Source organism: Antechinus flavipes, chromosome 2 (genome assembly GCF_016432865.1).
Source record: "Antechinus flavipes isolate AdamAnt ecotype Samford, QLD, Australia chromosome 2, AdamAnt_v2, whole genome shotgun sequence".
In the NCBI taxonomy this organism is placed as follows: domain Eukaryota; kingdom Metazoa; phylum Chordata; class Mammalia; order Dasyuromorphia; family Dasyuridae; genus Antechinus; species Antechinus flavipes.
The window spans coordinates 365,238,736-365,255,762 of NC_067399.1; the positions used below are offsets into that span (position 1 = coordinate 365,238,736).

General features: G+C 34.5%; 1 protein-coding gene across 2 annotated transcripts in view; it reads right to left on the minus strand.

Annotated features, from left to right (window-relative positions):
* FNIP1 (folliculin interacting protein 1) overlaps positions 1-16,192 on the minus strand; it is a 115,442-nt gene extending 99,250 nt beyond the window's left edge. For both annotated transcript variants that reach the window (XM_051978212.1, XM_051978213.1), the window contains exon 1: positions 16,020-16,192. In XM_051978212.1, the coding sequence (XP_051834172.1) occupies positions 16,020-16,111 (92 nt within the window). In that variant the 5' untranslated portion in view covers positions 16,112-16,192. The remainder of the gene's footprint in view (positions 1-16,019) is intronic.
* Positions 16,193-17,027: the final 835 nt, after the last annotated feature.

The window sequence follows — 17,027 nt, forward strand, 5'->3', positions numbered from 1 at the left end:
GTATCACAATACTATTCTAAACCCAATCTCAGTATCAATTACTACAAAATTAAGTGAATATCTAACTAATAGGCAAATGAATTCCAAACATATTCTAAAGGACTTGTAAAATGCAGTTATTACCTTTAAAAAGAAATTTTAGACACATTAGACACATTAATTAATGACAAAATGTACTTCTTCCAACATGAATTCCTCAAGTTGTATATAACCTATACATTGTTTTGCTATCTAAAAATGAAATCTCCTTCTATAATAAAAGGTAAAATAAGTAAACACAATGAAATAATTAAAGTCAGGCCTTTTTTTTTTTCTTAATAGTATTTAATTTTTCCAAAGACATGTAAACGTAGTTTTTTAACATTTATTTTTGTAAGATTTTTGTGTTCTAACTTTTTTTCTTATCCCTCTCCCTTACCTACTGCCTCTTCCAGACAGCAAGCAATTTGATATAGGTTATATATGTACAATACTTTAAAACATATTTCCCTATTTGTCATATTGTACAAGAAAAATCAAGCTAAAAGCAAAAAAACAGAAAAAAAGGAGAACAAGTAACAATACTGTATTTTGATCCATATTCAGACTCCATAGTTCTCTCTCTTTCTCTTTCTGGATGCAGATGCCATTTTCCATCACAAGTATATTAACGTAAGATATTTCTTCATGATTACCTGGTCACCTATCATAATAACAAGGGCAATAAGGTGGCAATTGGAGTCAGGAAAACCTGAATTCAAATTTGACCTTAGCCATTAAGACATTAGCTGTATGATCTGGGCAAATTACTTCATCCTGTTACTATATATATCGTATTCTCCTGATTCTGCTCTCTTCATTTAGCATGAGTTCATGTAAGTCTTTTCAAGTTTTTCTGAAATCAGCCTGCTCGTTCATTACAATCATATACCACAATTTGTTCAATCGTTCTCCAATTGATAAATACTCCTTTAATTTTTAATTCTTTGCCATCACAAAAAGAGCCGCTAAAAATAGTTTTTGTATAAATCAGTCCATTCCTCAAGCATATTTTCTACTATTTCTTTCTTTTTCTCTGAGGATAGAATAGAAAATAAGGGTGAGTAGGAAATACAGCAATAAGGAAAAGTATTTTGTGTAGCTATACATATTGGTAATGTTGGTTTTTTTTTTTTTTTCCTTCTCAATGATTGGTTGAAAAGGGGAAAATTGGGAACGGAGAATAAAAAAAAATTAAATTAAAAAAATAAAAAATAAATTCATACTACAAAAAGATAAAACAAACAGATTTTGAGATCAGTGACTCTAAAATATTATTACTAAAATGAGCACAGTTGCTTTAGGACTTGTGACTAGTTCAGTATTATGCCATTACGCTTTAATAAAAATTGCTACAGACATAAGTGTAACAACAGTAACAATGTTTATTAGGATACTCAGATCACATAATTTCTAATGGTGCCAGGTGAAGGAATATGCTATAAATTATTAAAGAATATCAGTACTAGCTCTGACTCTTTCTAGATCAAGTCATTTAACTTTTCCATTGTTGTGAAGGAAGCACAATATAAACCTTAAATCATTATATAAACGTGACCCTGGACAAGTTACCTAACCTTTTTGTGTCACAAACTATTCCCTAGGGATTATCTACTAAATTTAGATGCATGAGATCTGTTCTATTTAAATTTTGAAATGCTGAAGCTATCATATCAACTTTTTTCATATTAGATCATTTAATGACAAAATACAGAATAGATTCAAATGAAAATAACTTCTTTTTATTGTTCAATAGTTTTCAGCTGTGTCTGACTCTATGCCTCCTTTTGGCTTTTTGTTTTGTTTGTTTTGCAAAGATGCTTGAAATGGTTTAGATAAAGTAAAAGAGGTTTGCTAAAAAAAATTATCTTTTTATAAAAGAATATTTACACATAGAAATTACAGAATTCTAGAAAATGTGAGATTATCTAAGTCATTCCTCTAATTTCCAAAAATCAGGAAAGTGAGATCTCAAAGAACTTCAGTAATTTGGCCACATCACACTATTAGTTATTAGCAATAGGCAAATTTTTAAATAAAACATCAGCAACTACTATAATTCAATTAATTTAGAACTATCTCCAAAACAGCCAACAAATCAATATGATCTGATGTTTTATTTTGTAAGAAAAGTCAATATGATGGCTTCAGGATCTTAGATGTTTAATAGTACAGATTTTATTATCTGTAACTTAATAGAATAATCCTAGTTAATTGCACAAGGAGTTTCATCTATTTCCCGAAGGTCACATCATAAGGCCAGAATTAAAATAAGGATTTTGAACACAGATCTTTCTGGCTCTAAACCTACCAACCATGCTATGCATTAGACCAGCCTTACTTTAGGAGGTACTAATTAGAACAAAGAAACCCAGGCCACTTACCAACTCCTTTAGAGCAATGGGTTTATATTATCTTATCTATGTTCACCAAAGTATAATGCTAGTACATTAAGTGAAGTCCAACAATACAATTTCTTTTCATTTTTTAACATCATTTCCCCCAGGAGGAATACTAATTATTTTCAAAACCTCTTCTGATGCAATGATAATGGCTTCATAGAACACTATAGCCTGGAGAAGCTAGTTGGTGTAGTGGATAGAGAGCACCACCCCTGAAGTCAGGAGGACCAGAATTCAAATTTGGCCTCAGACACTTAACACTTCCTGGCTGAGTGACTCTGGACAAGTCACTTAATCCCAACTGCCTCAGAAAAAAACAAAAACAAAAAACACTATAGTCTTTAAAGAACTGAAGTTGAAGATTACACAAAGTTATTTTGATTCTTTCTTCTATTTTAACTCTAAAATCAGATCAAAGTTTCATTTATCTCCTTTCACAACTTGTCATATCTATCCTCTCCTTTCAACTCATACCTTAAAATGCTGTTGAAATATTATAATTGGTATCAATAATATCTCACAGTGATTATCAAACCAGGATAATGCTAACCTGTGCCAACCTATTTTATTTCCAAACCAATGGTTTATTTATATAAAGTCAGGTGTTGCCATCAAAGAAATATGATGTATAAAAATGATATTTATTAATACCAAAAAAAGCAGTGATTTCTATCAGATAGATATTAACTGGTTATCTGAGTTTAATCATTATATATAAAAAGAAAGAGAAATTGAGTAGCAATAGATTTAACAGATCAATAGCACTGTATAATGGAATCTTATGGAAACTTATCTCATTTGTATGCCTTTCCACATAGGGTTGCTTTGCTTACATTTGAATTGTCTTAAAAAGGTTCTGAATATCACCTGGCAAGATAAGATCCTTTTTCGAAGTAAACTGCCAAGCATTCCAACTCTACCAAAGAGAGCACAAGTCTGTTGGGCTGGGCACACTGTTCAAATGCTAAATGTATGCTTGCTAAAAAATTTATTTTATGGAGAATTCACACAGGGCAAGTGCTCACAAGGTGGTCAGAAAAAGTGATAAAAAGACACTTTCAAAGTATCTTTTAAGAAATTTAAAAGCTATAATTAAAAAAAAAGAACTTTAGAATCAATTTGTCTTCTTGAACATCTACCATCTTATGATGAAAATAAAGACATTAAATAAATTCTTTAGGAAACAGACAATTATATAACAAGAAATCTGAGACTATAACTAAAAATTGAAAATGTAGCCAAAATGATGTTTACTTACAAAAATATAAAACATAAAATACTTAAATTAATAAAAGAACTAAGGATATTAAAAAAATTCAATCTCAAAAAGAAAAAAAAAATTAAATAAGTCATAAATGAAAGGAAAAAAAAAGTCCAGACATATTTACAAGTGAAATCTATTAAATGTTTAAGGAACAGTAGCTTAAGCTATGGAAATTATTCTTAATAATTATTACTTATTTAACAATAATTAAATGATAATGTAAAAATATAAAAAATATAATAATTCTTGATTAATAATTATCCTTAATAATGAGAACTCTACTAAATTCTTTTTATGAGAAAAAAAAACAAAAACTCCAGACCTAGTACAGCTAAAACAGAGAAAAAAGTTATACTTGATTACCAAAGTCACTTTCCCAAAACAAATGTCTAACCATGTTATTCTCCCTTATTCAATAAACTCTAGTGGTTCCCTAATCACCTCCAGGACTTTTTTTTTAAATATGAAGTTTTTTTTTTAAATAATAACTTTTTATTTTTCAAAATACATGCAAAATAGTTTTTAATATTCACCTTTGCAAAACTTCATGTTCCTTAATTTCCTCCCTCCCTCCCTACCTCTCCTTTCCTATAGAAAGTAATCTAATATATTACTTCCAGGATTTACTATAAAATCTTGTTTGGCCTTCAAGGCCTTTAAAACCTAACCCTTTCTTATCTTTCAAGTTTTCTTACGCTTTAAAATTCTCCTCCCCTCCCCTTGATATTCTGTGATCTAGTGATATAGGCTTCCTTGTTGTTCCTTTTAAGTCTCTACCTCCTGACTCAGTGTATTTTACTTTCTTTCCCTTATGCCTTGAAGTCTCTCCCTCCTCATCTCTTCTTTCAGCTTCACTGGGTTCCTTCAAGTCCCAGTCAAAATTCTACTTTCTCAAAGAAGCCTTTCCTGATTTTCTTTATATAGCTTCCCCTGTCTTCAGTATTTCCAATTTATGGTTTCCCTCGTAGGAAGGTAGCCTCCTAATAGACTGATATCTAGGTTCTTGGAAGCCGAGATTGTCTTTTGCTTTTTTTAATGGATTTCCAAGTGTCTAGCAAGGGATTGGCATATGTTAGTATTCAATATATGCCTGACTTCTTGCTTATTGATAAGACAAAATGAATATATGCACTAACCATGTTTCTAATTTTCAAATACATTTTGAAAAATGTATGTCTCTTTCTGTAGTCTGATTTTATCACCTTTCTTTTAGGAAGTTGGCAATATATTTCATAGGTCCTCTAGAGATATATTTGACCACTGCATTGATCAAAATTCCTAAGAATTTCAAAAGTATTTTTCTCTACAATGTTATTATCTGTTTATAAATTATTTTTCTGGTTGTGCTAACTTTATTCACTGAATCACAGTTAATACCCAGAATTCTGACATCATTTCTTTTATAATTTTATGGTTGTTGTTCAACAGTGTCTAACTCTTTGCAAACCCAGTTGGGGTTTTCTTGGAAAAGATATTGTAGTAATTGGGCATTTTCACCTCAAAGTCATTTTATAAATGAGGAAACTGTTCCTTTCAGGTTAAGCGATTTGCCCAAGGTCGCACAATTAGCAAGGCTGGATTTGAACTCACAAAGATGTGTATTCTTGACTCCAGGACTGATATTCCACCCACTCTAACCACTGCACCATTTAGCTGTCCTTGGCATTTCTTAGAGCATAATAATATTATCTGGCATTCATATACCAAAATTTCATATATCAAAATTACATAACTTTTATGTAGTGCTTACTATGTACCAGGCATAGCGCTAAGTGCTTTATAATTACAATCTCATTTAATCCTTGAATCCATAAACCCTAAGAGGTAGAAGCTATCTATATTATCCATATATTATGGATGAGGAAACTGAGGTTAAACAGATTAAATGATTTGCCCAGGGTCATATAGGTCATACAATTGGTAAATGTCTGAGACCACATTTTTAATTTAGGTCTTCCTGGCTCAATGCTTGTATTTATTGTGTCACTTACTGTTTTCCAGAAATTAACCAAATGAAAGAAACCTCTTTATTTTTTGTTCCTTGTCAAAGGAAAAGAACAGTCAATGTTGGAAGGGCTGTGGAAGATAGGTAAAGCTGATGGAGCTGTGAATTTGTATACCTTTGCTGGAAATCAATTTGGAATTATTCAAGGAAATATCCATACACTTTGACTTAGAGGTTTCATTGACAAGTCTCAACATAAAGGCGGTATTGACAAAAAGACAGAATCTATACACACCAATGTATTTATACTGGTGCTTAAAAAAAAAAAATGGAAACCTAATTCACTTCAGCAATTGGCTACCTAAGTAAGAAAAGTCTTCACTCAAAAATAGTGGCAATTCTGCTAAAACTTCTGAATTAACCTCCTATAGGTTTGGCATTTCATACTAAATAAATAGCAAGTAAGCCAAAAATCCCCCATAAAACAAGTCCATACTAAGCTTGATCTGAAGAAAACATGAGATTACATCTCCATCCCTATAGGTCTGGAACATTGTATATAAGATTTAAATGATGTGTTTAGTTAATTTTGTTGTATAACTTTATTCCTTTCTAAAACAGAATGAGATGGAAAATGAAGGCAAAATTAACAGAAAAGTTACAAAAATAGTCATTAAAATACTCCAAGTTGGAGTTATATCAAGGTTACAAGGATCATTTAGAAACAATCACCATAATTAATCATCTCTAAAATTCCTATTATAACAATAGATGCCTAAAAAAAAAGGCTTTGACAAAATAGAGCATTATTTAATGCAAAAAAAAAATTTAAAAACAGACAGAACCTTTATAAAGTTGATTTAAAAAACCCATACATTAACAACCAAAAACCTACTTCAGTGGAGAAATAGTAAAATCTTTCCTTAAAAATGCACAGAAATAAAATAAGGATCAAATAAATTAATAATCATTTACTCAATATCTGCTCTGTGCTAGGCACTCTTGGCAAAAGCTAGAGATACAAAGTAAACTCCAAAAATAGCCCCTGCTCTCAAGGATTTTACATGTTGTTAGGGAAGTACCAAGTATTTATCAATACATATAAAACAAGCATAATTTTAACAAAGTAATTGGTGGGAGAGGGACATTAGTAGTTGATGGGATTAGAAAAGGTCTCATAAAAAAGGAGGCATCTGAGTTGAGCTTCAAAGGAAAATAGGGATGCTCAAGAGGTAGAGATGAACAGGTAATATGTACCAGATGTGGGGAACAAACCTATACAAAGGTGGGCAAAAGGACAAACCATTTGTTTAAGGAACATCAAGAAGAGTAGGTAATGGTCCACAGTGTACATGATGCCCCTTCTCTCCACCATTACTTGAAATAATTCTAAAAATATTTGTAATAGTAGTAAGAAAAAGGAACCAAGATGGCAGCGTAAGGCAGGAACTTGTATGAATGCTTCCCAATTCATCTTCAAAAAGCTATTAAATAAGACCTCAAAATCAATTCTAGAGCAGAAAAACCAACAAAAGAACAAGAAAAAACAACTTAGAAACTTGACAGAGAAGTTGTGATTCACTGGAATAAAAGGGAGTCACAGTCCAGAACAGGTAGCATCTAAGTAAGACAGACGCAAGGTCCCATTTCCTCTGATGAGGTCCTGTAAAATCACAAGTGAGGCATGCTGATCCTGATGCAAGCAAGCAACAAGGTCCCATGTCCCTAGCACAACCTTTGGACAGTACCTCCAACATCACAGGAGTTTAACATAAAGTTAAAAGTCATAAAATAGTCTGGAAAAATGAGCAAAAGCAAAAATAGAACAGGGAAGATCAAAACATAAATTCAAAAAGAAGACAATAATGTCAAAATGTCTATATGTAAAGCCTCAAAGAAAACTGTGACTTGATTGCAGCCCTAAAAAGAACTCCTGGAAAGAGCTCAAATTTTAAAATTTAAAATTTTGATTTTAAAAATCAAATAAGAGAGGTAGAAGAAAAGAATGGGAAAAGACAAGCGAATCATGGGAAGGGAGAGTCAAAGCTTGGCAAAGGTAGCACAAAAAAATTGGAAAAAGATGTACAAAAATTCACTGGAAAAAAAATCAACTCATTACAAAGTAGAACTGGTCAAATGGAAAAGGAAGCTCAATAAAGAAAATAATTCCTTAAAAATTGGAACTGGGCTAGTAGAACCTAATGACTCCATGAGACATCAATTAACAATAAAACAGAATCAAAAGAATGGGAAAAAAATAGAAGTAAATGTGAACCATATCACTGAAAAAAAAAAAAAAAACAACAACTGATCTGGAAAATAGGTCAAGGAGATATCATTTAAAAATCATTATGAGAGAGAGACAGACAGACAGATATATTCTGGGGATCCTATTTCAAGAAATTATCAAGGAACACTATTCTGATATCTAGGAACCAGAGGATAAAATATAAGTTGAAAGAATCTACTAATAATCTCTTGAAAGAGATCCCAAAATGAAAATTCCCAGGAATATTACAGTCAAGTTCCAGAGATCCTAATTCAAGAAGAAAATACTTCAGGCAGTTAGAAAGAAACTATTCAAATAGTATGGAACCACAGTAAGGATTACACAAGATTTAGCAGTTTCTACATTAAAGAATCAGAGGGCTTGGAATATGATATTTCAGGAGCCAAAAGGAGCTAGTATTATAATCAAGAATCATCAACTCAGCAAAAGTGAATATAGTCCTCAGGAAGAAAAACCGACATTTAATATCATGGTAGACTCTCAAACATTCCTGATGAAAAGACCAGAGCTAAACAGAAAATATTAATGTTAAATATAAGACTCAAGAGAAGCACAAAAATGGTAAATCATATAGAGAAAACATAGTCAATAAGGCTAAACTGTTTATATTCCTTTTTTTTTTTTTTTTTTAGTTTTAAATTATTTTATTTATTTATTTTTTTTTAAAATAACTTTTTATTGACAGAACCCATGCCAGGGTAATTTTTTACAACATTATCCCTTGCACTCACTTCTGTTCCAATTTTTCCCCTTCCTCTCTCCACCCCCTCCCCCAGATGGCAAGCAGTCCTATACATGTTAAATAGATTACAGTATATCCTAGATACAATATATGTGTGCAGAACCCAACATAAACTGTTTATATTCCTGAACAAGAAGATGATACCTGTAACTCTATAAAGAACTTTATCATTAGGGCAGTAAGAAGGAATATACATAGAGAGCAGACATCGGTATAAGTTGACTATGATGGGATAACATCTCCCCCCCCCCAGCCCCCAAAAAACAAACAAAATTAAGAAGTGAGAAAGAGGAGTGCATTGTGAGAAGAAGGAAGGGGGGAAACAGAATGAGGTAGGTTATCGCACATGAAAAGGTACAAAGGAATATTACAGCAAAAGGAAAGATGGGGGACGTGGCAGACAACACTTGAAATTTAGGTATAGAAAGGTATCTTACCCTATAAGGAAGTAGAAAAGGAGAGGGATAAAAGAAGGATGGGGGAGGCTGTGATCAGAAGCAAAACACCTGTGAGGTGGGACAAGATGAACCAGGAGAGATGAGACAGAGACATGCACACAAAGGGGAAAAAAAAAAAAAGGAGGAAGGAAGGGAGAGAACGGGACTGGGCTGGGGGGGGGGGGTGGGAAGAGAAGGGGAAGGGTTGGGGGATTGAGAGGGTGGAATACAAAGAAATACATAGTTACTAATCATAACTATGGATGTGAATGGTATGAACTCACTCATAAAATGCAAGCAAAGAGCAGAGTGGATCAAAAACCAGAATCCTACTTTATACTGTTTACAAGAAACATAAACACACATATACTGAGTAAAAGTTAAGGGGCTAGAGCAGAATCTATTATGCTTCAGTTGAAGTGAAAAAAGCAATCATGATCTCAGACAAAGCAAAAATAAATTTAAGTAAAAGAGAGAAAGAAACTATATCTTGCACTAAAAAGATCATCCAAAATTTTAAAGAAGTTAAATGAGTTACAGGAGGAAATAATAAACTAAACTAGTAAAGGATTCTCAACTTTACTCTCTTAGGACTAGATTTTTAAAAAAATAAAGAAGGAGGTGAATGGAATTTTTAGAAAAGTTAGTTATGATAGACATCTTTAGAAAGTTGAATGGGAACAGAAAAGAATATACCTTTATTTTTGCCCTCATGGTACATGGCATCTACACAAAAATTGACCATGTAAGAAAATATAAAAACTTCATAATCAAACACAGAAAAGCAAAAATACTAAATGCATACTTTTCAAATCATGCAATAAAAATTACTGTCAATGAAGGCCTTGCTTGGAAAGATAAAATAAAATTAACTGGAAACTAAATAATGTAATCCTAAAGAATAAGTAGATCAAAGAACAAATTATAGAAACAATAACTCCATAAATGAAAATAACAACAATGAGACAACATACCAATATTTATGGAATGCAGCAAAGCAGAACTTAGGGGAAATTTTATATCACTAAACATTTACATTAATGAAAGAAAAAAAGCAGATCAATGAACTGAACATTCAATTGTTAAAAAAAAAAAAAAAAAGAAAAGAAAAAAAAAATTAAATCCACAACTAAATACCAAATTGGAAGTCCTAAATCTCAAAGGACATCATAATAAAATTGAATTAATATATAAAACTGGGAGCTGTTTTTTTTTTGGGGGGGGAGACAGAAAAAAATAAAATAAACCATTGATTAATTTGATTTTTTTTAAATAAAGAAGAAAACCAAAATATCATTATCAAAAATGAAAAGGGTGAATTCATTACCAATGAAGTGGAAATAATGTTAAAAAAAGAGAAACAAGGAAACAAAATTATTCCAGTGTATAAGTAATATGATGGTTTATTTAGAAAATCTTAAGAGAATCAGAAAACTGATGATCAATTATTTCCACAAAATCACAAAATAAGTTCATATAAATTATTAACATTCTAAATGCTAATAGTCAAAATCCCTTAGAAATAGTAAAAATAAAAAATCCTATTCAAAGGAATTCAGAGTCTATTAAAACATCTAACAAACCAATCTATCAAAGAAAACTCAAGATATTTAAGTGAAATAATAAAATAATTTTTACATAAACAAAGGTGGACTTAAATAACTAGAGGAATATTCATTGCTCTATGGTTGGGGCAATTGGGGTTAAGTGACTTGCCTACAGTCACACAGCTAGGAAGTATTAAGTGTCTGAGGCCAGATTTGAACTGAGGTCCTCCTGACTTCAGGGCTGGTGCTCTAACCACTAGCTGCCCCAAATTCAACATTCTTAATAAATATTACTAAGTACTTCACTCATTTCGGTCAACAGAAAACCATGATGTCTTCTTTTTACAAAGACACTCAGTGCTTCTCTCTCACAATAAAGCAGCTAGCCTAGAATGTGTCTTCTTTTATTATTTCAAACTAGCTAAACATGTTAGAGATCTAAGAACCATATTGAAAAATTCTCTCTCTTGCTTATATTAAAAAAGACTTAAGTATTCTTAGATATTTAAAATGTGTGACCATAGAATACTGAAGTAGTGTTTTCTTTATGGAATCAGGTATTATTGTAAAGCAGGGATTTTTAGTCTTTTTGTGTCATGGATCCCGTTTAGTAATCTGGATTAAACCTATGAACTTCTTTTCACAAAATTTTTAAATGAATAAAATAAGATAGATAAGATTATAAAGGAAGATTATATTGAAATATAATTATCAATATATTTTTAGAAACAAGTTAATTAGCCACAGATTAAGAAAACGTTTTAATATCACGTTTATAATAGCAATGTCTCAGAGTAGGGATTGTATCTGAAATCTAGATGTGGATGTTTATTCTACACTGGATATTCAATAAATATTTGACAGTCAATAAATACCACCTGTTAAGAACCATGCCTAAGTGAAGGGGCATGTCAATTCTCCTAGTGCCTCTACAGCTGTGGATCATAACATCTGAAAGAGTTTCAGGGCAGTCTTTACTGACACAGGTGTTGTTTGTAGACTAGGAATGAAATAAATTGGAAGCATAGGGAAGAGGAGAGAGGTCAGACAAGGCAACTGCCTCTCACTCTCTTTATTATCATCAATATTTCTCACATGAAGAAATCTATTCTACGGGTCTGAGTTAGACCTCCAGCAGCCACTGGCGGATGACTCCGGTATCACAACATATGGCGTCTGAACATGGGGCATAAAAAGAAACAACAACTACCCTTCTAAAAATCAATATTTTTGTAACAATATCATTTTCTTTTTTTTTTAATGTGTAATTTTCCTACCCATTGTTGTTGAAGCAATTAAAGAAATATTTCAAAAGAAAACTGTCAGTTCTTAAAAACAACTACAGTCTATATGATGAAATAAGGACAATGTTAGGATTAAAAATGCAAATGATCTTTTGCATAAATAATGAATTATGATATGTTTACACATAATTTGTATTTATATTCAATTTTGGAAGACAATTCTTTTTTGCTAAAATTTAACATATTTTCTTTTTTTTTTTGGTAAGATTTTAAACTGAAGAATTTAATTTTTAAGTTTCTTTATGCCCCTTTATATATATCCTACAGATGTAGTATACTCAAATCCTATTTCTTCTGGAAATTGGCAGTTTCCAGAAATGAATATCATACCTAGAAATCGCCATAGTCGTCTTCCAAATTCTTAAAAAAAAAATACTTTATCTTTCTTCTAAAAAATTATGATCAATTCTTTATGGTATTAAATTTAAAAAACCAAGTAGCTACAATTTACAAAATATTAGCATTATAAAGACAAAGATACATTTACCCAAACCAAGGAACTAAGTGTGAGGTTCAGGAAGTTACCATGTGAATGTGTTCATTTATATCTTTAACTTCTCAATAATTTTAAAATTCTAATTCAATTTCTAGTCCCTTTAGTGATTTTATTAAATATACACACACACACAAACACACACACACACCACAATTCCAAGCACACATAAGCCTCCACATCTCTTCACAAACGTCTTTTTGTGGTGCCACAAGTATTTATGATAAAACTGACTAGCAAGCTGGGATGAAGACCTGGTCTTATATGCATAAAGCTGAATAGAGATGTATCTTATATGATTCAATTTGAGCTGCCAAAAGTCCTTCTTGACCCTGAATTATCTTCCTCATTGCCCTTGTTACTTCAAATGGTATGATTTCAGACCACTGAAGATTTTTGAACAGAAATATGATATTTTAGGTGTCTGAATAAGAATTATTTTTCATCTACTTAACACTTTAACTTATTTATTGAACACTTACCCACATATAAAGTTTTGTTCACAATACAAAGTTGTTTATCATTTCTGGACAGAGGTAGATAGGAGATAAGAAATGTAACCCAAAGTAGCTATTAGAACCATGAAAATCAAGTAAATGATATTACTAGTATCTCTACAGGAGTAAACTTGAATTTCACAGATGTAGCCAGACTGTTCCTAGACACCTATGGTATGGTCACTGACAAGGACACAAACTTTGGACTGGGGAGTAAAAGATACATTACCTTAATTGAAATATGCATGTTCTTTACCCAGCAAGATGCCCATTAACAGCTGGGAAAAGAAGGAAAATTAGAGAATAATTTATGATTTAAAAGTTAGGTAACATCACAGGTACGCTAAAATAAAGCAAAATCTGAGGGGAGAGTGGTAGAAAAGAATGAAGTGAGGAAGGAAAGACTTAAAGGAGAGATTTCAGAGACCAGCCAAAGGCTGGTACTGTGGGGAAGAAAATCAGGCTCTTGATCAGGACAGCCTATAAGAGACCCCAAACAATCTACAACCATTTATTAGATAGCTACTAATGCCAGAGATTAAGCTAGGAGAGAGATACCAAGACACAAGTGAAATTGTTCCTCTCTTAAGGAACTTAGTGTAGAAAAAGATATTTACATATATAAACATACACATAAATAATTTTGAGGAAAAAGGCACTAGCAACTAGGGAGATAAGGAAAGAGTTCATATAGAAGATAGTGCTTAAGCTAAATTCTAAAGGAAGGAGGCAGAGGTTAGTCAACAGTCAACAAGCATTTATGATGCACCAGAGGTAAGGAAGTATTCATTCTAGTATAGAAGACAGCCAAGGTCTTACTCGATGGAATGGAGCTTGGCCCTATTGTACTAAGGATTTCAATGGTAGGATTATGACTCTGGCAGATACTTGACTGAGACTGTTTTTTAGTCATGGTAAGTGGATGAAGGTTGCTTCTCCCTCTTTTCCCCCCATTATAGATGCATTATACAGAGTCCAATGTGCTAGAGAAATTGGTAGAAAACTTTTGGGCTGGTAATGGAGACTTCCCTCAAGTTTTTGGTGAATATATGATTTAGGTAAAGAAGAAATCCTGAAATATAAGCGGGATCTCCCTGTTGCAGGCCTGGCAGTCGTTTTAGAACCCCAAAGAAACATCTATTACAAAACAGCATTTGGAATAGTATAATAAAAGTTAGAGATCACTTTAGATAAGGTGCTCACAGAAGGCATCATGGAGTTTTGGTTTTGTAAAATTTTATATAACTTTTATAATGTCTTATCTTTCCTCCAGTGAGTTTGCCATGGCTAAGCCTGAAAATAGCTCAGGAAAAAAAATGAACTTGAGATAGAAGTGGCTGTAGCTTTAGACTGAAAGTTACAATCTGAACCTTAAATGAAGTTCATGCTTTTTAAAATTTCAATATAGTAAGAAAATTCAGATTATATGGGAAAATGAATTCTTGAAAGAAAACGGGGGATGGGGGAAGAATTCTTAGCAGCCATAAAAAACTTTGAGCAATAGGTCCCAAATAAAAATCTGTACCCAACATTATTATTCAATTCAATTAAATAGGCATTTATTAGCCATTGCTAAAGTATTATGCATGTGTTTTTTCATACATAAATATGATTTTTAAGGCATCTATATAAAAAAAGATTTGTGACAGTTGCCTGATATTAATATGTCCATCCAGATTACTTTTTTAGCCTGCTTCCCATTTTCAACTTTGTGTCAATGGATATTGCAAATGTAATTTTTAAAAAATATTTTGTATTTTATTTTAAAGGGAAGGTACTATAGAAACTTTTAAGAGTAAAACAGAGTACAGCAAGAGATTTGTCGGCAAATGGGGAAAACAATGACAGAAAATTGTATTATGTCGATACATACTTTCAAGATGTTTAGAACTCTATTTTCTTAAAATGTGACATAACAAATGCTACCAATTAATATTCTTAAACGTTAAGATAAATAAAATTGTCCTTTATTTTTTGCTCAGAATAAAAACTCATTTCTAAAACAGATAATATTTATAAAGCGCTTAACACATACTAGGTGCTAAATAAACATTTGTTCTCTTCCTTCTTATGCCTTTCCCCTGTTCTAAACTGGTATTAACCATTCTAAAGTTGGGTGGTTGTTTTTTTTTTTTTTTTAACTGACTTTCTCAACCAGCTTTACAGAACTTCTTGATCAGTGAGTTCTGAAGCAAAAGTTCTTTTTATTAACAGTATTGTGTTTGGATTACTAGATTCAATTCTGTTGTGGTTAGATCATGACAGAATTGGTAGTAACCTTATACTGCTATTGGCAACTTATGCATTTTACATTTCTTCTTCTATAACGTTAAGGTCGCTCAGTCAAATAACACCCTCACAACTTCGATTTCCAAGAAAGACAAGAGAAGCGTATCTGGGTTCCATCTCTCACCTCCCCGCTTCCTCTTTGACCACTCCCTCCTTAATTTTATTGAAATTTACCCCAAATCTTTAACAGGAAAACACCAGTTAGCAAGCAAGGGAAGGGTAAGGGAGAAGGAGAGAGAACTTCCTACACCGACAGAAAGGAGTATCGATATAAACAGGCAGGTTCAAAGGAAGCAGAGCTTGTTGGTAGAAGTAACTGCAAGACTCCTTCTGCTTCGGCAATCACTCAACTTTTTTTTGCAAACAGGAAGGTGATGAAAATACCAACTGCCCAGTACCTCAGCCATTGCAGGCACCTCGTGGAGGGGGTGGGGGACCTAAAGAAACAATCGGTGACTGGGCCGTGGGGGTGGAGGTGGAGGTGGGGGTGGGGCCAGAGGGCTGACCCGCAGATAGAGCATCCTCCCTCCTGGCCACCCACCCGGCCAACCTACCTCAGCGAATGCCATAAGTTGAAAGGGGGAGGGGGAACCCCACAATCTCGCGCCCCAGCGGGGACAAAGCGACCGACCCGGGCAGACCAAGTTCCGGCTCCGGGAGGGAAGCGGCAGAGGGCCAGAGGCGGGACAGTCACGGGTGTTCAACTTTGCGCTCCCACGCCGAGGACGGGGAGGACACACGGGGGGAAGGGACGAGCAAGGCTGCGAGCAAGCCGAGGACACCGCCCTTACCTGCACACACAGTCGGGGTCCCGGGTGTCCCGGCCGGGAGAGCCCAGCCCGCTCCTTTTGTTGAACAGCTTCTGGAAGAGAGTCGGGGGCATCTTGGCTGGGTCAGATCTAGCCGCGCCAAGCTCAAGAGCTGCGGGACCAAGGGGCACTGGCCCTTTCCGAGCGGCCTCACAAGTGGCAAGATGTGTACGGGGAAGGGGGCTACGGGGACCTGGGCCCCTTCGGAGAGCAGCGAGAGCAGCCGCGGAGCATCTAGTTCCGCCCAGCGGCCGCCGCCCCCATTGGTGTCACAGTCATATGACAGAAATTAGTCACTTCAAACTGCCACAGGAGGCGGAGGGGAGAGGGGCGGGGCGAGCCCGCCTGCCGAGAGCTTTCATTGGCTGGCGGGACCCCTCACATGGCAGCCAAGGAGGTGGCCGGGTACGCGCTAAGGGAGTGGGGGGAAGGGCATCCGGGCGCGCGCCTTCGGAGCCGCGCGTGAGGTTGGGGCGGGGCGCGCCTCGAGATCTGCGGGAATCCTTCAGACTTCGTCTCATGAGCTTGCGTGCTCAGCGCAGCCGTGGAGGAGGAAAGCGTCTGTCCTGAAGCCTGGCGGGGCAAGTGTGCAAGTGCTAAAGGTGCCGCCGGAGGCTTCTGGTGGAGAGAGCCAGAGGCTGGAGAGGAAGGAGAGAAATGGGCTGGGAGGGAGAGTAAACACGCATGTGTGCACTCTTCCCCCAGAAGTCTCCACACCCTCCCTATTAGCTTTCATCCACTCAAGGGGCAACCCCAAATTTAAACAAAAAGCAACTCCAGGGCTTTAAATTCCACCCGAATTTACTTAGACCTTAGACCTGTGTGTGTGGAAAGTTTGGACACATAACCTTTGCCCTAGTGGAGCTCGCTCGAGTTCTAGAGTGCACATGTGCAAACACTGGGTCATATGCCTTATTAACTTCATCGAGAGAGGGACAAAGCAAGATGTTATGTGAGTTATAGGGGAAAGATCATAGGGGAGGCCGACCA